Here is a 26,210-nt window from a genome sequence, read left to right on the forward strand (position 1 = left end):
TTTAAAACTGTACATCTTGTGTGAAATACTATGAGACCTCTATACCAGTCAATTCCTTGGGCAGAGGAAAAAACAACAAAGTGAATAAATCTGTTGAATGAATACATACAGCTCTTCAACATCTTCTTACTAATGACTGGCCTGCATCGGTCATTCCTTTGGTGACACTAATTAACTTGATTCAGATTTTCATTAAAAATAGAGGCAAGTTTTGATTCTTTTAGCTGATTGTTGGTGCACGGATTTCTCTCCCTTCTCTGCAGATGTGTTTGTGGACATCCCTGTGCATGGGCCCAGAAAGGAAAAGGTCAGTGTCCCCTTCTTCTGTCCTATATTTGCTAATTAAAGTTCTCTGTCAAAACACAGATCTATTTACCCCAGTCGTGGAGCAATTCCTTCCATCTGACTGTAATTGCCTGGTATCAGAGGCAGTAGGCTTCACTACCTAGCAGTTATAAACTCTAGAAAGTCACTCTAGAAACCCACAAAGAATCGGGTTTTAGAAGGTGGCTATTCAAAATAACTTTTGCTGAAAATGTAGTGCTCAAGCAGCATTCGAGTTTGGCAGACCTGAGGACTAAAGACTTCTATTTAATAATCAGAACAGATACAGCATGTGTGATGGCAGTACATGTTTCCCCTACACTGCCCAAGAAACTTGCCTCAACCAAGATTCTTTTCTACATAGATTCTTATAATGGGCTCATCCCAGTAGAATCTTCATCCCTTCCAGCAATGCAATAAGCAACATGACTAACATCTGTCCCAGGTTTGTTCTCTCATCTCCCAGGGAGAAGTGAGTGCAGTGCAGTGCTTTGTTTGGGAATTTCTTTTAATAATGATCAGTAATTATCTCCTCCAGGGGTAAGAGGAGAATTTAGTCTCCATGGCCCATTCAGTCTAGATACAAGGGACCAGTCAGTGCCAAGTGTAATATGGACAACTGATCACTGCAAAATAGACTGAGAGCAGCAAGGACACTTCACAGAGGCCACTGAACACTTGTCAGAAGGAAACGACTTTTGACCAATACTAATATGGGATAGATTTGAACTACTAACATAGAGGTGAAAGGCTCCAATACCCCTAAACCATCACAGCCTCCCCTTTCTAAGAAGCCCCTTACACACACACACAAAGTTTGGTTGCGTGGACACATCCCTTCCAGCTGCAGCAAGATAAGGTTGGAATGACATCTTTCACCTCTTCAATATAATCACAGAAGTCAAGTATCATCAGCCAACCATGGTTTGGCTAATAGGATCCATGGGGGTTATTATCATTGCTGTTTTTAACAAGGTGATGTGCTTCTAAGTAACTTCAAAGAGGTATGGCTAAGATGAACCTCAGGCTGGGGCTACTGAGTTTCATCCAATGCTACAGCTGTTAAGACTCCACTCCCTGATCCTGGAACCAGCTCCCTGATCCCACTCATGTTTGGAGCAGTGTCCAGAAAGGATTCCCTAAAATCCATTTCTCTGTCAGATGCACATAGAGACAGTCTGGCTGCTGCTTGGAGAAGGGGCTTGTGGGGAGGGGAAAGAAGTGACCTGCCCCAAAAGAGCTGGATTTTCAGTCCAAGCAATTAGTCCGGTAAGCCATGGCAGATAGTGAAGAAGTCAAGTCCAAGCACAGATGAGGATGAGTATTGGAATTGAAGGCACAAAGAATCTCTCCAAATTCTAGAACTACACTCCTACCTATTCTCTGCAGTGTTAGCGGAGGCGATCTTCCAACAGTGAAGTCAAATCATCATTTAAAAAAAATCAGTATCCAAATAACTTTGATGGATGCCTTGGAGACTCAGCAGCATTCCCATCTCCCACTCACAGTCAGCAGTGAGTGATGCTGGGAAAAGGTTTTTCTCCATGAAGCATGGCTCTAAGGGTCGAGAAAGGACACTGCAATGTAACGGGTCCCTTTTGTGGTTGGAAGGCCCTCGTGATAATGGGTCAAGCGTCCCGGGTGTAGGAGGGTCCAACCCTTCCGAGGAGCTCGAATGGAGCAGTTTGTAACGCAGAAACCGGCAGCCTCCTCCCTGCGTGAAACAAAAGAAACAGCATCAACCAAGTACCAGCAGAGAAAGAATCCATGTATTATCCAATAGTCTCCTGATTTTCTGGACTCCCTTATGATGGTTTGGTAGAACTTTCTGCCACTGATCTGCCTCATTAGAAAATCCTGAAATTCAAACGCAGTCCCTGATGGCAGTCCTTTGGCATCAAGGTGCCCGAGATGCAGATGGGGATGAGCTGGGAGGTGTTCTGGATACAGGAAAGAGGAGAAGACCCTAGACTGGTCTGAGAGACTTCCAGACTTCTTGCAAGCACTTACCTCGTAATCTATCCCTACTCGGTTCAGGGCAATGTTGATGGTGAAGGTAGAAGCATCATGGTGAGGCATTAAGGAAGGTTGCTCATCAGGTTTGTAACGAACGACAAAGGCCAGCTCAAACTGTGTCTGCAGGAGAGATGAGAGACATACACAGACAGTGCCACAGCACCCAGAGGGCATTCACTTCTAGGGGATGGTGTGTACATTGGTGTAATAGGGGTACAACACTCCTTAAATAAGGGAGAAAGGGGCATGTTCTTATTAAGAAGTATGGTGCACACCTTGATAACATACTCCAGGGTCATTTCCTCCATTATGGCATGTACTTTGGTACTATGCCCCAGTGGTATGCTCTCTCCATGGCCATGATCATGAAAGACACTGAGCACACAAATCCCATTGACCAAGAGTGTTTGATGCCTACCTTTGTATAGTATCCTGGGTAAAATTTCTCTGTGATTGGAGCAATATAGTCCAGAAGGAACTTGTACCATTCTCTCTCATAGCCAATTTGGTTCATGTGGATGTCAATAGTTGGGACATTTTCATAACCCCCAAGTAGCCTGCTGTCCTGGAATAGAACCATACGATTGATTGGGGACACATATCTTAGGTGATAAGTATGAAACACAGTTTGACAGTAACCAACAAACATAATGCTCATCTATAGGGTTTTTCAGGATTGTAATGCAGGGAAGGATCATCTACATTTTATAGAAGGGAAGTCAAGGCACAGAGGAGGTTGGAGGCCAAGTTTTCAAAAGTGGCTGCTGACTCTGGATGATCGTGGTTGTCCAACTTTACAACCTCTTGGCCCTAATCTTCAGAGGTGGTGAGCACTCCAATGCTCCAGTGGACAGCAGTGGAGGTTGCAGGTTCTCAGGGCCTGCGAAAATGAGGCCTAAGGGGTCTCAGACTGATTTTCTGAGTGCCCAGCGACCACTATTGAATGTTTGGGCCTGAGTCCAAGATCACACAGTGAGTCAAGAGCAGAGGTCAGGAGTCCTGACTCCAGTGCCCTGCTTTAAGCCCAGGATTAAAACTCCCGCCTGTAGCAGGCTGCAGCTATGCCCAAGGACCAGGTGTAAGTGGTGGGAGCTGTAGCTTTGGAAGCTCTAACTTTTTCTTACTGTGTTATCTCCCTTGGACCACTGGCCAAAGTGCTCCATTTCCTCCACCAACTCGTCACAGGCGATGTCAGTGAATATAGGGAACCAGTAAACATCAGGGCAGGGCTGGAGAGAGAACACACAAGAATTCAGACAAACAGAAGAATGAGACAAATACAGACAGACATAGGGGGCTCTCCATAAGCTACATAACGTGGGGGAGGGGGAGTTCCTTAATTTTGCAGGACAGCAACATGGGGGGGTTTGGGTCTTTTTTTTAATAAAAATCATCAAACAATGTGTTATGTAATTTATGAACAGTCCCTAGTCAGACAAGAGGAAGACAAAGTCAAGAACAGGGAGAGAGAGCTCACTGGAAAAACAGCTAAAAAGTTAAAGGTTGAATCTTGCCTTCAGATTCACATGCCTTGCTCACAGTAAAATTAAGGAACCTGGACAGGTGTCTCTGAAGAAGGAGGGATTTGTCCCTAAGAATACTTTCAAATAATGACAGATCACATTCTCTCTGAATCTGAAGTTCTTTTAGGCAGCACTGTCTCCTGTAAGTTACCTATTTCTGAGGGTGAAAGGCTGAAATAATATGATACTGACATGCCGTTCTCTCCTCTACTGAGAGACAAGAGCAGCATTTCTTACCGTCTCCACCAATTTCCCTTTCAGAGCTAGTGTGTAGTTTTCATGGATGTACTTTTCTTTCCAGTCCTATGGTTAGAAAAAGACAAACAAAGCAGTCACTTCTGTGGCACGTGGCTAAGGATGTGATATTAGGCCGTTCCCTGGCATCACCCTCTCTCTCATCATGGAAAGGAGAAGTGAGGCGGTAAACAGCAATTGACAGCATTTTCTCGGCTTGGAAGCTCCAGGGCCCAGAGGAGTTTCCAGGTGAAATGCTTTCCCAAAGCCCTGCAGTTATGCACCTAGGGAACCCCATCAGAGGGATGTCACACAGCAAAGGTTGGATCCTCCCCTTAAAGACACGACTCATTGCAGCGTTATCTAACAGGGAGGCTAGAGGCGTATCCCACAGTGACAGGCCTGCTCAGCCCCTCACCTCAGGATTGCTGAAGATCTGCCAGAGGTCGTTGTGGAGATGAGTCGTCTGATAATTCTCCAGAGAGAGTATGTGTCCAAATTGGTGCCGGTTTGTCACAAACATGAAGACCCTCTGTAGAATGGAGGGAAACCATCAGGCTGCAACTATCTACTGTGGGAGCTGCTTCCCATTAGCCCTGGCTCCATTCCCTCTGTCCACCCACCTCCCTCTCTAATCTTCACACTGGGCATCCCCTCTCTAGTGAGCCTTTATTGCTAAATCCAGACCCACCCAGATGCAGAGAAGAAAATAGTCCTAGCAAGGGCCAGTGATGGAGGCAGAACTTCTGCACGTTTCATCAGCTATAGACAGAAGCAGGATAAAATAGCTCCCACAGGGTCACTCAGCCTGTGGCTATGCGCATGTAGCTCCCACTGACGTTCACCGGAGCTGCACGAGTGGATCCTAGAGTATAACTGAATTTAGTCCATGTTTCTCAGACCACAGGAAGAGATTCTCCTGCCCCCCCCGACTGCATGTGCATCAGGAAAGGCACGTAGGCTTAGTTGATGCCAGTTCACTTCTTTCCACCTAGGCATGTACAGTTGAAATGGGTGTCCTGAAACCTGCCTGCTAAGTTGTTTCATCTCCACCCTTGCTCCCTGCAGCCAGCTCCCTGTACTGACCTGATCCCGGACATTATGGCAGAAAGCCATGTCTGCATCTAGTTTGCCACTGTGGAAGAGGTCTCCCTGGTTGAGCTGGGATCTCAGGGTGCTGCCTTTTATGACATAGATGCTGGAAATGTAGGGAACGTTCCAAATCCCACTGCAAAATGGGGAGAGGGAGATTTAGACACGAAGTAGTAAAAGGGCAGATCTTACAGGATCAGGCCCCAAAGGACTAAGGACCAGATTTAATTGTGAACATATTTAGGGGGGGAAAAAATAAAGCATTGCTGTTCTTTAGAATTTGGTTTGTGTCAAAGTTTAAAGGGTCAGACTCAAAACCCTACAGCAACCAAACACAATGACCTACACAAACCCAATGAGGAGCAAATCAGGAATGCAAGCTGTTCCAATAATCAGCCTTTGGACATCTACAGCACCTTCCATCCACGCAGCACACAGCTCTTTACAAACACTATTTAAAGAAGAATGACAATCCCCCTACCACCCCGCATTGTGGGATAGTTACGCATCACATTCTCTATCCTTAGCAGATGGAGAAAACAAGGCATAAGGAGAGACTACTGCGATTTGGCCGTACTGTGAATTAGCGACAGGGTTGGAAACAAAACCCAGGGCTCCTGACTCCAAGTTCCCTACTCTGGTCACCGGACCTTACTCCCTCTATTACATATGGTATGTAGAAGATAGGTACATAAAACTGCTCCTGCCTGGAAGGAGAGACTTCCTTGCCTTCTTTAAACACAGTGATGGTCTGGTACTCTTGCCCCAGGATCCCAATTGGCTTTAGACTAATTTTGAGGGTACATACTCTCTATCCACTGTCTATTCAGCAAGCCTTGTATTTAGGGGATTCTGATTGGCAAAAGTCCCTCACAATACTTACACCCTCCGCCCTTGAACAATATCCATGTAATCCTCCGAACGGGCATAGTACCCATCAGGACTCAGCGCACCCCAGAAATTTGACCACAGCTTTCCAAGACGGCCCACCAGTGGGGCAATTACCAGCCTGCAGGCACAAGAGGGAGAGATGATTGGAGGGCAGGATGCTGCCAGGGGAAGAAAGGGAGAAGATCCCAACAAAAGTCTCAGGGTCCAGTTTTGCCTTCGCTTACAGATGCTACCCCCTCTTGACACCTGTGTAAGTAAGGGCGAACTTGGGCCCTAAGCTTATCGTTAAACACATTCAGCAGACAATCCCCTCTGAATGTAATCTAAGGAGTTCTAGCAGCTGGAGACAGAGCTGGAAATCTTTCTTCTTGAGGAGCAGGGGAATCATTTCAGTAACATGACTTATGTTTCTCTACTGTGTATCCAGCTCCCTAAGATTGAAACCACAGCTAAATCTCTGAGCCAGAGCCAGACATAACCGGGAATAGGTTCTGTTCTCTATGAAGCCCCAATGTTTTGAGGCTTCTGATCAGCAATGGGCCTGAAAAACTCCCTCCCCCAGATGCTCAGCTGTTGAAAGTCGGTGTAGCATCACTGAAATCAATGGAATTATGCCAACTTACACCAGTCAAGGATCTGGCTTCTTGGATCCAACACTCGTGATTTTTAGGGATGGGGAAGAACTTGGACTCTGAACCTGGATATAGATCCAGATTTTCCAGTGAATTCCTCCCTTTATAATGGGCTGAAGCAAAACCTGCATCTGAATATACTGCCCGGGATGTTTGAAACGTAAATCCAAATCCAGATCTCAACCCTTTGGTTTGGACCCACATCTGGTCTGGAAAAAATGGTTCTGATTCTAGCCTATCTGTTCCCAATAGTGTAGGCTCTGCTCCAAAGAGATAAATGTAAAACAAGGAATAGTTTACATCCAGAGCCCACTGAATCTGAATCCAAAAATCCAGGGAGGGGTGTTGGATAAATGTCTCCAGTTTTGGTCCATCTCTATTGGAGAAAACCCTTAAGTTTCATTCCCAGCAATGTTCTCTCTTCTCAGCCCCTTACACATTTCCCAGGAAAGAAGGAGCTCCCTATCTACATTCCTGACCTGAAGCCTTCCCAGTAAGGATCGCTCAGACTCACTTGTTCTGTTCAATCAGGATCCGTAGAACCTTCGAGTTCTTCAGAACCACTTCAGCATCCAGGCTGAAGTAATATTCACAGTCAGGATCCTGTCTGCACAAGTCCCTACAGCCAGAGAGCCCACAGGTCAGAGAGAGAACAGCACCACGACAGCAGGGATGACCTTCACTTTGCAGTCAAGGGGGCCTTCTCTTCTGGGATGGGGGAATTTATCTTTTACGGACTGGGTGCAGAGCCCCTGACTAGGGTTGGGGGGAAAAGAGGGTTAAAACCCCATGCCTGAACAAAGGAGTAGCAGGTGGCTGGCCCCTCATGGCAGGGAGGAATGGGGCTGAGCTCAGGGGAGGCTGTTTTCTCCATCAGGAAGGTGGACAAGGAGGGAATGGGTATGGGGAACCATTGCTTTGGAAGTTGAACTGAAAGAGGAACAGGCTGCACTTGAAGCTAGAAAAACTCAAAGTCCTCCGGATGCAGGAGCCTTACTGCTTCCGTTTGTTTGGACCCAGGCCATGAAAAGCTGTATACTTATCCTGGGAATCTAGCCTGGCTTTAGCCCATGTCTGCTGGACAATAAGCAGGGGCTAAGTTCATACCTGACATGGACAGGTTGCAGGCCAGTGGCAGGAAGATGGGGAACGTGGACACAACCTGGACAGAGAATGTTTTGTGGTACAGAGGTTCTTAGCAGAGGGTCTGAGAACCCCTTTGGCAATGAGGGCACCGAAGTGTGTTTGTAATGCTGTCACGCCAGAAAAGTTGCATCTAACGGGCATGCATAAGGAAGGAAGGGAAAGGGAGAATGGTTTGGGGTGTTACACAATATATCACTGCAACACCAGCCATTGTTCCTGCAAAGCTCCAAAGCAGACATCCATGAAGGAAGCTTCTGCTGCTCTGCCCACAGGAGCCTGTTATCTTGGATGCAAGAAGCCTCTCCCTTGTGCTACGGAGCCTAAACAGAGGGTGGGGTTGACTCCAGTATCCCTATCGTCTGCCCTTTCACACCGGTCTTCTCACTTACATGCCCATGTTCCGAGCATCAGCATTCTCCACGTGATCTTCCGGCCCAATCACTTTGACCGCATGATATTCTTTGCCATGCTCCTTCACAAACGTGTCCACACAAGACAGGTGAAGTTCCTCCTGCACACAGAGGGAAATGACACAGAGCAAAGAGTAGGTTACATGAGCTTTACATAGGCTATCTGGCCTCAGCTAAGGCTAGGCTTGCCGGCCTCCCTGCTCTGGAGGCTCTGGCAACACCAGAGCACGTGAGCTCTATGTCTTCGTGGCTGGAGGTAATTGATGCACAGGCTTCTAGGAAAACAAAAAAAATGAGCTGTACCTGACTTCCAGGTCCTGGCAGTCTGGGGAAGTTGCAAATACTTCTGGGATATGGGAGGAGGCAAGCCATCCCTCACACGGCAAAACAAAGACGGGGTTGGTGAGGTAGTATCTGTTATTGCTGGTCCAATAAAAGATATGACCTCATGCACCTTGTCTCTCTAGTATCGTGGAAAGAACCCGGCTACAACAATCCAAGGCAGATGTTCCTTACGTGGTTGTGGATGAAGAGCAGAGTGCGTTTCTTTGGGTACTGGAGGTTCTGAAGCCTCCGGAAGAACTGGGAGAGAAATGGAGTGGGCTGCTCGATGAAAATTCCAATCAGAACCAACGGCAACACATCATCCTGCATTCAACAAGAGGGTGAGAAGCATGAGGGCTGCTCTCCAGCTCCAGAAACCTGGCGACACCCTCACCATTTCCGAGGCAACCCAAGCACATGATGTAGGAATTCTCTTATTAGCACCAGGCTTCTGCCACTCTAAATATGCATCAACCCTTACCTTTAACCCTGTGAGACTTCTCAGGCCTTCATCACACACAGTGCAGCCTGTCTCGAATGTCCAGGCCCGAGGAATATAGTTTCCCAGGTAGTTCAGCTGCAGCTGCAAAGGGAAATCCCCCAAGTGCTTAATTACAAGGCAGGAGAAAATCTCACCCCAGCCTCTGATATTCAATCAGGTTCCATCGCCAGTCTCATCTCCCTTCTCTCCATGGGAGAAAGGAAATGGAAAAGGATGCAAATCTGAGGGTCTGATTTCCTACGGTAGAGGATACTGATGTGCTGGGATAATGCAAAGGGGTGAGAGCACTTTTCAGTCTCCATGGCCTGGTCAGTCCTTGGCGGCTAGGTATTGAGACTGGCAAGAAGGGGACCAAGGGTGGCAATTATTGTGATGTGGACACCTATGCACTAGGAACTGGACTGATAACCACCAACTCAGTGCATGCTGGCCAGTCATTCCTCAGGTGGGGACGCTTTCAATCACTGCTGACCTTGGTCTTGATTTGACCCAGTGACCAAGAAGTAAAGAGCTTCATGTCTTGCTGTCATGGCAGGGAGTCACCCAATCCCCCCATCTGTGAATTTATGCAGGAAGAAGTCAGTGTGTGAGGGATGGATGCCTGATTTCCCAGAATTCCCTAGGCAAGTGCTTCACCACCTCAAGCCTAAAGAGGTTATTTGCCTTGGTTTCATACCCAACCTTCTCTTTCAAGGCTCCTGCTTACCTTGGTGGGTCCATTGCCGTGGATCAGGACTGGGAGGGTGTCATACTCTGCGTTTCTTGCTCTCACACGTGCATTTTCAAACTTCAGAACCACCTCATCTAGAAATCACATCACAGCACTGTTATCTGCAGGAGGCTTTAGTAGCAATTTGGCAACACAATGCCCTAGCCATCCCATACAAGCAGTCCCTGGGAAGACGGGAGAGTGGGGCTGGATAACTATCTATCATATTTGTGGGGCACAGACAATCCACGGAGGGAGAGGAATTGTTTAGGGCGGCCCAGCGGGGTAGAATTAAGAGTGATGAGATGGAACTTAAGAAAGGATAGGATCAGGGAAGGCTCTGGAGAGTGAAATCTATTAAGCTGTAAGGCAGTCTCCCATAGGGAACTGGTAAAGCCTCACAGACTGCATCCTTTAAATCAAGAGTAGGCAAAGAATATGTGGTGAGGAACAATTCTGCACCAGCAAGGGTGTGGAGAGAATCCAGGCAAAAGCAGCTTTTCCACCTCTGAATTCTATGCTCCCCTATGTGTGTCTGTCTGGCGCATCCCCAGATGGCATTTTACAGTGGCTGCAGAGTAACCAGCCAAGGGGTCTGTGTAACCAAGCTATGCAAAAAGGGCGAGTTCAGGCACAAAGTCCAATCACCCACAGTAACAAAGGCCCTCACTCCTGCAATGCCCCCTGGCAGCCCAGTGCAGTGTCACCATCACATCTCTGCCTCATTTTCCCCAAATAAGGGTTTTAATGAGTCCACTGATGCTTTTATCTTGAAGAGTGCTCCTTCAGGGGTCTAGCTTATTCGCCCCAAAAGGCAGAACATCACACAAAAATGCCTCCCCTTCAGCCTCTCTAGCTGAAGGAAGGAGGGCCTGAGTCAACCTTAGTCTGCCAACTCTCATGATGTCCAAGGCCCCTTACCGGTGAGGCCTTCCTGACCTGGAACTCTCTTCTGGAGTCAGGGGCCTCCTGGCTCTAGCAGTGGAAGGGTCCCTTTTCCTGGGTCAAGGTCTCCACACAGAGGCCAAACCACAAAGACTCTTCCTCACGACATCATTTAATTCCTCTCATCTAGAGTTCCTGCTGTTGCCTGGTGGAATCTTTCATGGGAGCCAGGCTTCTCTGAGACTTAGCATTCACAGGCCCTTCATTCTGGCCACTCTCCCACTCAGGAGCGTTCTCCCTGGGTTTCCTTTGCTGGTGAGCCCCTCGCACCAGGTTCCCCCCCAAGAAGCCTTCTGTGTAGGCATTTTCTCTTCCGGCACTCTAAGAACTCTTCTCCTCCCTCGGGGCCCCTGTTCATCCAGCCCTGTGCCACTGGGAGCAGCATCCTTTTATCTCATTGAGGTGCTTCCCCGCCTAATTGACTGCCTCTCAGTAACTCAATGAGTGACCTAGTTCCAGGTGAATCTGAGCTGCCTCACTCCCCCATCAGAGATAGGCTGGGCTCCTGACCTCTCCAGAGGGACAGTTACCCTCTGACTCCCACCCTTACCAAGATAAGAATGGGACCCCAAAATCCCCCCTGCCCCATGATAACTGCCTAGCTAATTAAAATAAGGGGAAGCAGGGGAAGAGATAAACTAAAATAAGGACCTATATTTCTCCACTCCAGGAGAACAAATGGATAAAACTTTCCAAGGGTGGAATAACTGACTGGCCAAAAGCACGGTACGGGTGAGTGACTGCTGAATGCATCTCATCAGCTCCCTACCTTTCAGGCCATTCAATCCAATGTACTGAACCAATAAGGCAGGCAGGTGGCCCTTGGCCCTGGGTTGTGTGTTGCTACTTCCCTACCAGTTTCCCTCTCCAAAGCTAGTGTACTTTGACATGCATGGAGATCAAAGTGGAGAGGAGGTGTGGTATGGAAAACCCGACCTACAGGCCTAACTGTGGAGCTGGCAATGCAGTAAGAACCAGGCTGGGGGCCCTATGGGGATTGCAAATCAAATCCAGGAGTCTGGGCAACAGAAACCTGCTCTGGGAATGGATTCTGGAGTTTAACCACTTCAGCCACAGTGTGACTGTTTCTAGCTGCTCTGCACTCTCCAAGGAGGAATGAGCCTCCCCATCTCACCTAATGCTCCATTCAGGTTCTGGAAGATCCGGCATCTCTGATCCAAAGTGATGTTGATATTTTCCTTTAAAAGAACAAAATAAAGAACCTCATTTAGGACATACTCATTTAGGACGGCATACGCTCGGCTAAAAGATGGGTCATTCCAGCCCTCCCGCCCCTCTTACTGCCCCTCCATTCATTGCAGAAAACACTATAAAACCAGCTGCCCTTGTTTCCCAAACCCTCCATGTATTTGCTTCAACCTCCCTCATGGATCTAGGCCCAGGTCCTTAGCTGCTGTAAATCAGTTTAACACCATTAACTTCAACCCCCTAGGAGCCCTGAACCTGCTCCCTGGTCCCACCATTCATCTACCACAGGTTTCATCTCTCCCCTTCACCCAGTCTCACCACTGCTAATGCAAGAGCATTCGCCATTCTATCTTCTGGTCTCTAGAACAGCCTTCTCCACCTGTAGCGGATGCTCCATCTCTTTTCAGATCTCCTATGAAAATAACAATTCTCCTTGCCTACATCTTTTCATGTTTCCCTCCCTGGGCTACTGTTGATCTATGTCAGTCATTTTTAAATACAGTTTGTGTGAAAGACCATATGCTAAATAAAGATGTATTGTATCATCCCGATCACTAGCATGTCCCACAGGCTCCAAAACCTTAAATACTCCCAGTGATCCCCAGTCCCACCTGAACTTTAGCAGTTCTCCCTTTGCTAAAATACCACCACCACCACCTAGCTCTTACATGGCGCTTTTCAGCGTTAGATCTCAAAGTGCTCTCCAGAGGAGGTCAGTTTCACTATCCCCATTTTACAGAATATGATTTTTATAATGCATTAGGCAAAACCAGATAACACGAACAGCTTAAAGCTTCCCAGGGCATGAAAAGACGACAAATAAAAGCACACTGATGGAAATACACCTGCATGCTTGCACAGCAGTATATGAATCACGTGTCATAACATAGCCAGGAGCGCAGGTTTGACATACATTTTTTTTGTGGACAGTTTCCAGCTTCTATCTATCTTCCAGTGAGTGCTGCTCATGTTAGCAGTGTTAAACCACAACTTAGCAATGGTTTAAGACTGGGTGGCAGATGCATTTACACCAGGTGGCTTCAAACCACGCTACACTGGGTTTCATCAGAATCCCACTCAAACCTAGGTCTGACTTAACAGTTCACTGCCCCTCCAAGCATCACCTAAGATACATTAGAATAACTCTCAGAGGGGGAGAATGGATGTAACAGTATCTGGATTTTGAAAGCCTTGTCAATAGAACTATTAAACTCTGGTCTGGCTTTGCACCAGGACTTCAGCTGAGATCATTAAAGAGACACAGTCACGGTAAAAGTTATGGGCCAGATTCAGACCTGTGGATAAGTAAGTGCCACTCTACTTGCTTCTCTCATGGCTTTTTGCAAATAGCTGACTTCACTTTCATTTTTCTTTATCATCACAAGTTTCACTTCCTGGTTCCTATGCTCTTGCACAACCCTGCAACGTTTGGGTCACAAACACCCTCGGAGAATGTTTATTTGTTCAAAGATAATAAGGCTTTTTAAATGTTATGACGTCATTGCCGTTGGTATTAAGTGACATGAAACCTTGTTTTAAAAACGCCTGCCATCTGGGTCAAATCTGATAGGGCAGTGACCCTTTCAAGACAAAAATTGCAAGGACGGTACAGTGGGGATGTGTGCAAGGGTGCACATCTGCCTGAACAAAATGGGTCACTGTACACGTAAGTGAACATTTACATGTGCCAGTGCCAGTGTAATCCTTATTGGGGCAAGAAAGAGATACCTAGGGAGACATCTGAAAAAGAAGAAGAAGAAGAAGAAGGGGAAAAAACAGGAAAAAAAATGCTGGGGCGATAGGCTCCTAAGTGGTCAACCTCCTTTACAGCCAGCTGGAATGCTGCATGGGGGTTGGGGGACTCCACACAAGTAAGTCTGGAAATGAAAAACACACTGCATGCCCCAGAAAAGGGTGCAGGATACCAGGGATCACTGGTACTGGCCAGATGCGGCACCTGCATCACCTACTCACACGTACCCTTTTTTCCGGATCCAAGAAGGTATTGGTGTAAAAGAGCTGGTCGCTATCATTGTCAAGTCCTTTCCAATCCTCCACAAGCTTGTTTAGGTTAGGTGCGTAACCTATGAAACCTGCGGGAACAAGGCAAAGGGTGAAGAGAGCCAGTGTCTTAATCCAGTCAGCCTGGAAGGGAAAATTCTCAGGGACTCATACATGTGGACATTGTCTCAGTCCCTTCTCCAAGGGGACATATAAACTATCTCAGTCCCCCCTGCAAGGTAGCACAGATACACAGTTTCAATCTCTCTGCAAAGGGATGTGTACTCTCTTGCCATGGATCATCAGTGGGGATTGAACCCTTAATCTTCAGCACCCAAAGCGCAGGCTTCTGTAACCAGAGCTAAAGGAGCAGCGCCACTAGCTAAGAGTAAGTTGCAGGTTCTTATCCTCTACATGGGCTGCAGTCAATGGAGGGAGACATATTTGCAAGTGCCTAGCTTATGTGCTATGAATGTGTACGCACATGGTCTCAATTCCCCTCTAATTGCACAGTACTTTTCTGCCCCGCCCCGTCTTCTCTAAGAGCCCGGTCTCCTAGAAACACAAAGCTGGGAGACGCTGACCTGTCTCTTACCTCCAGAACCCAGGAAACGCTTGCCATCTTGCACCGGAGGGTACTTGGCTTCCAGCCTCCGGTCAGGGTAGATGAAGGTCTCTGCTGAGAAAACCACCTTGCTCTTGGCCTGTTTGAACTTCTTCAGCAGCTCTGCAGGGCCCGATGCAAAGAGCACATCATAGCTACAGGAGCAGCAGAGCAAGGCAGAGAGGAGAACAGAAAGGAACGAAGTCAAAGAGAACAGGTCAGGAAGAAAAGAGTGTGAGAAACAGAATATTCTCTCGGAATCCCTTTCTTTTAACCCTGCACTACAGCATTACAATCCCCGCAGTCGTTCCAGGCATCGGTGTGATGCAGTAATAGCCCTATGGAATCCCCAACACTGGAGGTTTTAAGACCAGGTTGGACAAACCCCGGACAGGGATGGTCTAGGTTTACTTCCTCCTGCCTCAGTGCAGAGGGCTGGTCTCGATGACTTCTCAAGATCCCTTCCCGTCCTATTTTTCTGTGGTTCTGTGACTACTCGTTGAGAGGAATATGGTACTAGTTCCAAACTAACCTACTGTGGGTGAATAAAATACTGAGCTCACAGGTGGATTGTTCCTTTCATCCCTTAACACTCAGGGGCTTTGATTCTAGAGAGCTTTCCCTCCATGTCCTCGGAGCCTGTGGCAGACGCTGGTATCCCTGGCCTGTCCATTATGGGTGCTGGGACTTGAACCCTGGCATCTGACAGCCCACTCTTTTATTTTTCCTCACCGCAGACTAGTTCTTGGCTCCCAAGATGCCGCCTGCCTGGCTCTCCGCCTCTCCTGGCCAAGCAGACAATTCCACTGGGAAAGGCCAGGCCAGACTGGCAAACTAGCCCACTGATCCCTTGGAGGCCAAATTCAGCCTGGCATAAGCAGGGGTAACTCTATCATCCTTACACAAGAGTTGGATTTGGTCCACTGCAGTCAGAGTTTCCGAGCTGGCACTGATGCATTTAACATTTCGCAGTCAGCATGGTGCAGGGAATCCCAGCAGGCAGGAATTTAACTTCCCCAACCAACCTGCTTCAGGGTTAATTACCCCCTGTTAAGAACCTGCCTCACGGCTCAACTCATGGCAAATCCCTTCAGCCCCGTTTACCTTTCTGTGAAGAGGATGATCAAGTCCTCCTTATCCGCATACTGCTTCAAAGCTGACTTCAAGAAACGGACCTTCTGCCCACCTCCTGCTGCCTTCTTGTCATCACCACGCCACTCCTCATCCAGCCCCAGCACCTAAAGGGTGACAGGGTACCTTTTAACAAAGAGTGCACGCTACACAGGCAACAACTTGTTTCCCCAGCGTGAGTCATTCTAAGAAATGGGGTAGGAGGACCAGCTGCCGGAGAAACTCACAGCTACGTCACTGCTGGCCTCTGGTTAGACTTTTGGCAAGGAGCAATGGTGCAGGAGTGCTGGCTGAGGAGGAGCTCAGTTACACCCGTCCCGACTTCTCCCAGTGCAACTCCCAGTGGGCAAGGGCGTAAGGACACTTGCTCTGGTGGACACACAGCTACTGCTGTGCCATCCTCTGCCACTGAGCGTCACCATGAGGAATGGTGCAGGAGACGGGCAGCGAAGAGCTTTCACAGGTGTCTCTGTAGGAGATGATCGGGCACAGGGGCTGGCTCGGTGTCATGGCTTTTGAGTGAAAGCTTTCTGATGGAAGCGTGGTGTTGTGGGGGTCCCTTTGGAGCAACTCCCGAGGCTGCGCGGCTTAACCTGGACTTTGTAGTTGAAGAACTGGGCTGATCTTTTGAAACGTTTGAATCCCTCAGTCTCTTGGGTGGCCACAGTAAGAACCAGCAGGTTTCCTGTAGGCAGGAGAAAGCACCAGGTAAAGAAAGACGTTCCGCCCTTCTCTGTTTCACCGTTTAACAACTCACCTTCAAAAAGCAGCTTTGCTATTAGAAACAGGGTCGAGGTGGGGACTGGCAGCCTGAGGGCCCTGGCTGACTTCATGAAGGTAGGTAGTGTGGGGAAAGTTGAGGCATAACGGTACGTCTACACTGCAGCTGGGAGCGAGCCTCTCGCTCAGGTAGACAGACTCGCTCTGGCAGGACTCGAGCTACCATGTTAAAAAAACCAGCAGTGTGGATGCGGAGGCTCGGGCTCTGACCCCCTCGGCTACGTCCGCACTGCTTGTTTTAGCACTCTAGCTCGAGCCCTGCTCGCGTGAGCCTGTCTCCCTGGGTTGGGAGGCTTGGTCCAAGCGGCAGTGTAGACGTACCCCCGAGAGGTTAGGTGACTTTCCCAAGGCTACATGGCAAGCTAGCCACAGATGCAGGAATAGAACTTGACAGAGTCCTGATGTCTTCGTCACTCACCACCCAGCATGACTGCCTCCGCACAACCTCTGCTTTTCATTGCGACAACATAGTCCTATGAAACACAGGCTAAAGCAATGTCTAACTTGGATATAGGGCCAAACGTTTAAATAAGCAAAGTCATGCTCCCCTGCAGACTCTCAGCTCCGAAGTTTGGACCAAATTCTGCACGTGCTACTCTACTGCAATGTTCCCTCTCATTTTTGACAGGCTGTGCGCACAAACAATTTCTTCTGTGCAAATTTTTGACAGGCCGTATGCGCAAAAAATTTCTTCTCTGCAAACTGTTGTGCTTCTGTGCAAATTTTTGTGCGCCCAGTGTTTCGCCGTGTGCCCGTGGTTTAGAATCTGTGTGCGTGCACACACACGCACAGCTTAGAGGGAACAGTACTCTACTGATTTCAATGTGGTGGGGGGTGCTTCCGTCCTTGAGAAAAGATGGCTCCTAAATTACAGTCAGGATTTGATTCACAGCCTGGAGTCCACCGGTGGAAGCTGGGCTGCAGGCCAGCAAGGGTGGAAAGCCATTCTGCAGGTGCACCATGGCAAGGCAAGATACCCACCCACAGCTCTGCTCTCCTGGAGCAGCCAGCCAGCATAGCCCCTGAGTGGGGCCAGTCAGAAGCAGAGCATGGCTAAGGAGTCCTATGCTAATACCAATGAAACCTGTGTCGTTACATTGCCTTTACACTGGTACAACCGAGGTCAGAAGCTGGCCCTGCCCGTGAAGTGTGAGACTTTACAAAACTATCATTTCATTGCATTGAGACACACACAGAGAATACAACTTACTGAGGGTTTCTCTAGTAACGTAAAATGTAAGTCTCACTCTCCTCAGAAAGAGTTTAAAGAAACTTAAACATGAAGGTAAAAAAATAACACTGCCATCAATGAAAGTGTGGACTTGAAAATCATCCACTTCGTTTAAGTGCTTACCTGCAGCATTGCTCGCTCTCTCCAGTGAGCATTTACACCGACATAAGGAGCTGCAGAATTTGGCCAGGTAGCTGTTATTTTTCTCTTGGACACGCCTCTAATTTTCTATTGTATTCTGGATCTGTATTCCAGATGTCTACTATATATAATGTGGATTTATTCTGTCATAGCCTCCATCCAACATTCTCTCCCTACTGCTCTTGATTTTTTGGTTTCCAGTTTCTTAAAGTATGTGGCCAAATTCTGAAGTACTTTTTCAGTTTTTGCACATCCTCATGCTGGCAAAACTCCCATTGACTTTGATAAGAGCTTTGTCTAAGTAAAAATGGAGTAAAACTTTTAGGATTGGACCCATGATTTCTTTGATGTAACTGAATGCTCTGCTTTGTGGCAGGTCTTCATGTTAACACTTTCACCCGGATAGGAATGTGCAGGAGTCCTGGCAGCAGTGTTCAAACAGGATCCCAGGCCAGTCAACTGGAACACTGGAAAAATTCCAAGAATAATGGATTGGCCTGGAGGAGCATTTTCTTGGATCTAGCAGGCTTATCCAGTGACACTGGAGGAGTGAATTTCCTAGTGGATGAACCTGATGTGCATCCCCTATGCATCTGGATAGATTTCCTGGGCGCACACAGCCCGACGCCTCTGGATGCATGAGAAAAGCAGGATCTCTGGATGGAACTGGTAGACCACTGAACATAAAATGGCTATTAGCCAGGATGGGCAGGGACGGTGTCCCTAGCCTCTGTTTGCCAGAAGCTGGGAATGGGCGACAGGGAAATGGATCACATGGTGATGATCTGTTCTGTTCATTCCCTCTGGGGCACCTGGCACTGGCCACTGTCAGAAGACAGGACACTGGGCTAGATGGACTTTTTGTCTGATCCAATATGGCGTTCTTATGAAAATGGTGAAGGGTTGATACTAACCCATAGCAATTATCTGTCCGAGTCCTTGGGATATGGATGAAACTATAGCACAGTTGCAGAGAGAGATCTGGGGTCGGGGTAGCAAGGGTAGAGATAAATTTGGGATTCCCAGCTGAGGGAGAGAAGGGGTTTTTACCAGAAGTCCATGAGATCCTTTATTCCTATCATAACAATATGAAGAGAGATTACAGGTCAATAAGAGACCATCAAGTTGGATTTAAGTGTATTTTGTTAGTGATAAGGTGAGTGAGGTAATATCTTTTATTGAACCATCTTCTATTGGTGAAAGAGACAAGCTTCCAAGCTCCACAGAGCCCTTCTGGGCTATTTGTTAGTCACTTAGGTACCACAGTGTTGAGCATGAGCCAGACGGATGTTCAGACAGATGGACAAAGCTATAAAGGAATTTGAATGAGGCAGAAGCATAGTTTTTAAACTCAGTTATTTAGCCAGCATAGTTGGGGCCCTAATTACACTCCTTTTCGTGTTCGGTGGAGTCAGATGTAAACAGCTTAGGAAAGTATGCAGTCCCCCAGGGAATATGCTAAAGCTGGCAAGTCTCCAGTCATGTGACAGCGTGCAGAGCACCAAGTCAGCCTGCTTTGCTAGGGAGCCAGGAGCTCAGGCTTTCCCAAAAAGTGGGAATCAGAGGGCAGATGAGAAGGGATGCAAATGTGGAATAGCAGGCAGGGGGCTGAAAGAGAGACATTAAATTCCAGCCCCTACTGTGAGAGCTGAAGATGTAAATTAACTGAATAAGACGGAATAATTTATAGGAACCCACTGCTGGGCAGCTATTCCAGCCTGAATACTCTCCAAGGACTGAGGATCTCAAACCAAACAAAGCAGGAATTCATTTTCACGCCACCTTCCAAAGACAGTCAGCAAACTGTTTACACTCATCTTATGTGACTTCCAGAGTTTTCCTGCACCAGATGGGAGAGTGCGAGAGGCTCCAGCGGATGGCTGAGGAAGAGGTGTCATATTTCGGAGATAGAAAAAGACTTCACTGTGCAGCATATAAATTAATTAGAGCGAGAAAAAGCCAGTGCAGAGTCTCAGTCCTCCCCACACGGACTCTGGGCCGAATTCCTCAATAAAGATTCCCCTTAATTAATGATATGGTGGGAAGGAACAACTTTGAGAGACACTAGCTAGGCTTCACTTCTGTGCCAAGAGGCCTCTAGCTACAGAGAGATCTTTCCACCCACGAAGCATTCTTTCAGTCCAGTCTCAGAAGTCTTAAGACTGAACTATGCAGCCTCCAGCTACCTTCCCCTTTTCTCCTTTTCTTCCTCAAAGTTACTGCTGCAAGTGAATATTCACTTCCTAAGCCGCAGTAATTACCCTTTTGCTCTATAACCGGCAAAGCCCTTTGCTGGGTTCCCCAAACACTCTTCTCTTTCTCCACATCACTATTTCAAATCCTAGCTCCCTTCTCCAGACATAAATCACCCCGGGCCAGATCCCCAGCTGGAAATAGCTGGAACGGTGCCAGTTTACACCAGCATTCAAAAGCCCTTGTGAGCAGGGTAACATATGTTTGGTATCTCGTGGAAGCATTTCAAAGCAGATGTACTCTTTCACATCTTCTGTCCCACATTACTTCTTGTATACAGAAACACTGACTCCTTTCTGCCAAGCAGGGTCATCCAGACTCAGTGATGCTGAGGATCCCACTCGGACAACCAGAAACCTGAGAATTTACAGTTAATTGTATAAACACAGAGTACAGAAGCAGCATGGATCAGTGGATCAGGCACTGGACTTAGATTCAGGAGACCTGGATTCTGCCTCCCACTGACATTGTGACATTAGCAAATCACTTCACTCTCTGGGCCTCCATTTTCCCATCTGTACAATGGGTACATGATGCTTACCAACCTTTCTAAAGCACTTGGAGCACTGTGATGAAAAGCGCTATGGAAGGCAAAGTATCGTTACAGAGACATAACTTTTAGATCAATAATAAATGCAAACAGCAATACTATCAGGGTGGACTTCAATGTTTCTCCACATAAATAGTTAGAATCTGTTTGCTGGAGGAGTTCAGCAGCTGTAAATGTAGACTGTGGCTACACTACACAGCTTTTAGCGACACAGTCGAGCCGCTAGAGCCGTGCCGCTAAAAGCTGCATAGCGTAGCCGTTGTTTGTCGGCAGGAGAGAGTTCTCTTGCTGACAAAAAACTTCCACCTCCCACAAGCAGCAGCGGCTTTGTCATCACGAGAGTGTTCCTGCCAACAAAGTGCTGTTCACAGCAGTGCTTTTTGTCTTCAAAACTTTTGTCATTCGGGGCAGTGTGTGTGTGGGGGGTTTAAAACCCCTGAACAACAAAAGTTTTGCCGACGACGTGCCAGTGTAGACATACCCTTAGAGACGATCATCTTTTTCCTGAACTTATAGGGAGAGCACAGATGCAGTTGCATATTAAGACGCCAAGGGCTGCCTTTAGCCCTAAGCTGCGCTTTGGAAAGCATGACTGTAAAGCTTGCTAGTAAAATAAAGCTTAAGAAAATACGACTCACCCAGGAGACAATTAGTAAAATCCATGCCTGATTCGACATCTGAGAATTGAATTGCCATATTAAGTTTACTTGAAGCACACTTTCTCTTTTAATAGTAAGTCAAACACGGTACAAGTAGCATCTAGACTTGCAAAAAGATGGGTCTCCAGGCGCTTTACAGAAGAGGCTCGGTAGTAGTATCCCCATATTACAACTGTTGAAGCTGAAGTACAGATTTTTCTTAAGGCCCCTCAGCAAGTCAATGGCCGAAAGGGAAAAGCACTCATTCCGAGCCCCTTGCCCTATGCAATACACCACACCGATTCCTGCATAGGGCCAAATTTCTGTTCCTGGTGTGCCCTGGACTCCTGTTAATAAAATCAGTGAGAATCTGGGGTGCACAAGGAGTGCAGGAAGTGTGACCCAAGCTTTGCGCAGAGTTGCTATTCTTACACTCCTCTCAGGATTCGCCTACACACCAAACCTGTAGTGCTTTAAGTACTGGTGCCTTATGCTGGGACTGGTAAAGCAGTACACTGCCCAGGGGGGATACAGTTATACAAGTAAAAAGAGGCTTATAGCAATATAACTTATTCCCACCAATTTAGGGGAATAAACTATACCGGTACCAGGCACCTTATTACTTGTACAATTGGATCCACACTAGGGGACTATTTTTGTTTAAAAAAAAAAAATCACTGTCCTACCTGAAATTGTTAAATCGGTACAAAATCTTTAACAGAGCAGGCCTAACCTTTTTTTTAATAGGTTCACACTTTCAGCTTCTATCGCTGCCTGTGATGGCCCACAGTTTAGCTTCCTTAGTTAGAGATTTCTAACTAAGAAATTTTCTTAGTTAATTTCTTAGTTAGTCTGTATCAGCAAAAACAACAAGGAGCCCTTGTGGCACCTTAGAGACTAACAAATTTGTGTGGGCATAAGCTTCTGTGGGCTAAAACCCACTTCATCAGATGCATGGAGTGGAAATCTGATGAAGTGGGTTTTAGCCCACGAAAGCTTATGCCCAAATAAATTTGTTAGTCTCCACAAGGACGCCTCCTTGTTCTCAGTGAGAGAGGGCAGGGAACGTGAGATACAACCTTTCCCCGCTAGGCTCCCAGTTCAAATCCAGCCTGTCAGCAGTGATCCAAAGACATCACCATTTGGTAGCTGTCCTCAGTTAAAGGCAGTCAAACAGATGTCCACATCATAACAAAATCCACCAGCAGCATCGGCAGCTCTGTGGCAATCTCAGTAGAGAAGCCAAGGATTGAGTGAGGCTGGAGACTGAACTACCCTTCAGCCCCTACAAATGATCTGATCCTCCAGATCAGGGTCTGGGGACATGGACGGGACAGTGAAGGGGAAGCTTATTGTGCAGCTCTCTGTGCTAACACTCTTCTGTGTCTGAGGCCATTGGTCTATAGCGCTGGCATTCTTGCCCTTCACCAGAACTAAATTCACACAAAGATCTAGAAAGGTAAATAGGGAACTTCCTGCTAAATCCCCTCAGTGCTTGATCCTTTGTTAATTTTAGCTTGTGCCCTCTTGTTTAGAGCTGGTCTGGTATTTTTTGCCAAAAATTATCCTCCCTGCCCCCCCCCCCCCATCCCCCTGCCGAATGCCCATTTGTCAAAAGCAAACTGTTCACGCAAAGGGTTGGTCTTGACAAACCTCCCAATTCCAAACATCTGGGGAAAGTAATCATTTGGAAGTTGTCGAAACATCACATTTGACGTTTTCAAAATAGAAGCTTTCAATCTGGAGGGTCAAAATGACTATTTGCTTTGAATTTTAGAAAATTTCCACAAAAAAGGGTTACAACAAAAAAAGGTTTAAATGAGAAAAAAAACATTTTGAATTTATCTAAATAGAATGTTTCTATCAACCTGAATGGATTTATTTTTCCAGGTTCTTGATTTGTGAAAATTTTGACTTTTCATCCTGATTCAGGATGGGGAAATTTGTGGAATCTTGAAAATTCCCTACTACTGATTTTGAACTTGTACCATTATTTACAACTTAAATCACATTGCCTCTTAATTGCCACTTCTTTAATGAAAATAAATGGAATGAGCCAAATTGCTCTTCAGAGTTGTAATGAAACTCTATCATGAGTGAAACTCGATCATGCTTGTAGTCATCTGCAGTAGTTTTTCCAATTCTTCTGCATTTAGCAAAATACTTTAGAGGTTCCCTCACCGGCTGTTTGTATAGGGATAAAATGATGGTATCTTCTGATTGTTCCAGACCTCAGATAATCACACAGGCATCCCAGGGCTCCAACTCTCCATTTACCAACCCCTGTCTGGCTGTCTAGGTGCACCATAGAAGTGTAACAGGCACTGACCACAGGTTGTGTGATGCAACAGGGCCCAATGGCTGAGCCATGGGCACTTACCTCAGCCTGGGTGGTACCTGAAGCTCATGTGACTCACTCTGTGCTGTGATAACTGACTCCAGGCTCATGGTGCCCGGATCTCTCTGGGCAGGGGACACTGGCCCCAGGCTGGCATTGCCCAGGTCTCTCTGGGCAGGGGATGCTGGCCCGGGCTGGCAGGGCCCAGGTCTCTCTGGGCAGGGGACGCTGGCCCAGGCTGGCGGGGCAGGGGACGCTGGCCCCAGGCTGGCATTGCCCAGGTCTCTCTGGGCAGGGGACGCTGGCCCAGGCTGGCGGGGCAGGGGACGCTGGCCCCAGGCTGGCATTGCCCAGGTCTCTCTGGGCAGGGGACGCTGGCCCAGGCTGGCGGGGCAGGGGACGCTGGCCCCAGGCTGGCATTGCCCAGGTCTCTCTGGGCAGGGGACGCTGGCCCCAGGCTGGCATTGCCCAGGTCTCTCTGGGCAGGGGACGCTGGCCCAGGCTGGCGGGGCAGGGGACGCTGGCCCCAGGCTGGCATTGCCCAGGTCTCTCTGGGCAGGGGACACTGGCCCCAGGCTGGCATTGCCAGGTCTCTCTGGGCAGGGGACGCTGGCCCCAGGCTGGCATTGCCCAGGTCTCTCTGGGCAGGGGACGCTGGCCCAGGCTGGCGGGGCAGGGGACGCTGGCCCCAGGCTGGCATTGCCCAGGTCTCTCTGGGCAGGGGACGCTGGCCCAGGCTGGCGGGGCAGGGGACGCTGGCCCCAGGCTGGCATTGCCCAGGTCTCTCTGGGCAGGGGACGCTGGCCCAGGCTGGCGGGGCAGGGGACGCTGGCCCCAGGCTGGCATTGCCCAGGTCTCTCTGGGCAGGGGACGCTGGCCCAGGCTGGCGGGGCAGGGGACGCTGGCCCCAGGCTGGCATTGCCCAGGTCTCTCTGGGCAGGGGACGCTGGCCCAGGCTGGCATTGCCCAGGTCTCTCTGGGCAGGGGACGCTGGCCCAGGCTGGCATTGCCAGGTCTCTCTGGGCAGGGGACGCTGGCCCCAGGCTGGCGGGGCCCGGGTCTCTCTGGGCAGGGGACGCTGGCCCCAGGCTGGCGGGGCCCGGGTCTCTCTGGGCAGGGGACGCTGGCCCAGGCTGGCGGGGCCCGGGTCTCTCTGGGCAGGGGAGGCTGGCCCCGGCTGGCGGGGCCCGGGACGGGAGCTCATTGCCCCCCTCTTACCCTCCTGCTTGGAACCGCGGCTCCCCTCCGCGATCAGCAGCGTGAGGACCAGGCCGGGCAGCAGGAGCAGCTGGGGCAGCATCGGGGCGACTTGTGGCGGATCCTGGGCTCCCCGAGTCCGGTTCCGGTTCCAGCCGCGGCGCTGCCCGTAGACCGGACCCAGCCCTGTGCACCGGGGAGCGGGACAAAGCGGGCACCCACCCCGGCCGACTCCCGGCGCTGCGAGGTTCTCGCTGCCACGCACTAAACACGCCCCTCCGGGGGGCTCCTCCCTGCAGCCCGGGCTCATCCCCTTCCCTCCCGCCCGGGCGGCGGATCGCTGGAGCCGCCTGGGACAAGGGCCCAGCACACCGAAAGCTGGGGAGCCTGCCCACCCCAATGCCTCCCCCCCACCACTAACCCATCCCCAACCTGGGGGACCTGGGGCAAACAGGATTCCTGCTCCGGGCTGCCGTCACCCCCTCCCCACCCACCCCCCATTTCTGGGGGGCTTTATGGACACACCTCCTTATTGTGGGCGATTTGGGCGTGACAAATGCTACACAGAGAGATCATCTCTAGTACTACTTAGAAATGAACTAATGTGGCAAAGTTCAGATCCCAAGTCTCCCAAAGGGTGTGTGTTGGGGTGGGGGTGTCTTCAGGGGAATGCCGGGTTTTGCTTTGGATCCCCCCCCCATTGTGACTATACATCCAGTGGTACTGGAATGGGGCAAGGGGGTGCAACTGGATTGAAGTAGTAATAACAAACACCAAATAACATGGTTTCCATCATCAGCACCCGGACTGTTCCAGACTCCCTGTGTGTATCAGGACCCAAGGAATGGATTTGTAAAGGAGCTGAGGGAAGTGGAGCATTTAATCGTGGTCAGAGATGAGCCACTAGAAGTGGAGGAACCCTCCTCCCTCCCCCCCCCTCTAATGCATGGTTATCCTGTGATTGTAGGTGATGGAACTAGGGGTGCTGCCATACCCTGTGGCTTGAAGTGGCTTCCATCATATACAGGGTTTATGGTTTGGTTCAATGGCCCCCATGGCAATAGAACCTCAGAATTACAAACACCAGAGTCAACCACAAAACCTGATTTGGAACCAGAGGTACACAATCAAGCAGCAGCAGAGATGACCAAAAAAAAAAAGCAAATACAGTACCGTACTGTGTTAAACATAAACTACTAAAAAAAAGGAAAGCCGCATTTTTCTTCGGCATAGTAAAGTTTCCAAGCTGTTGTAAGTCAATGTTCAGTCACAAACTTTTGAAAGAACCATAATGTTTTGTTCAGAGTTAGGTACATTTCAGAATTACAGACAACCTCCATTCCCCACGGTGTTTGTAACTCTGAGGTTCTACTGTATACAAATTGTTCC

The 26,210-nt window shown here is 48.6% G+C and overlaps 1 protein-coding gene across 1 annotated transcript; it reads right to left on the bottom strand.

Annotated features, from left to right (window-relative positions):
* Positions 1-1,138: 1,138 nt before the first annotated feature.
* PLOD1 (procollagen-lysine,2-oxoglutarate 5-dioxygenase 1) lies at positions 1,139-25,146 on the bottom strand. The gene is given in 20 exon segments (XM_038377085.2): positions 1,139-2,010; positions 2,012-2,038; positions 2,335-2,460; positions 2,759-2,905; positions 3,465-3,569; positions 4,101-4,166; positions 4,516-4,629; positions 5,184-5,325; positions 6,073-6,198; positions 7,227-7,331; positions 8,248-8,369; positions 8,785-8,916; positions 9,074-9,175; positions 9,801-9,898; positions 11,884-11,947; positions 13,938-14,050; positions 14,554-14,717; positions 15,667-15,800; positions 16,287-16,378; positions 24,843-25,146. Coding segments are annotated over 20 exon segments (2,397 nt in total). The 5' UTR covers positions 25,132-25,146; the 3' UTR covers positions 1,139-1,881.
* Between the last annotated feature and the right edge of the window lie 1,064 nt (positions 25,147-26,210).

This window comes from Dermochelys coriacea, chromosome 18, assembly GCF_009764565.3.
Source record: "Dermochelys coriacea isolate rDerCor1 chromosome 18, rDerCor1.pri.v4, whole genome shotgun sequence".
Classification (NCBI taxonomy): domain Eukaryota; kingdom Metazoa; phylum Chordata; order Testudines; family Dermochelyidae; genus Dermochelys; species Dermochelys coriacea.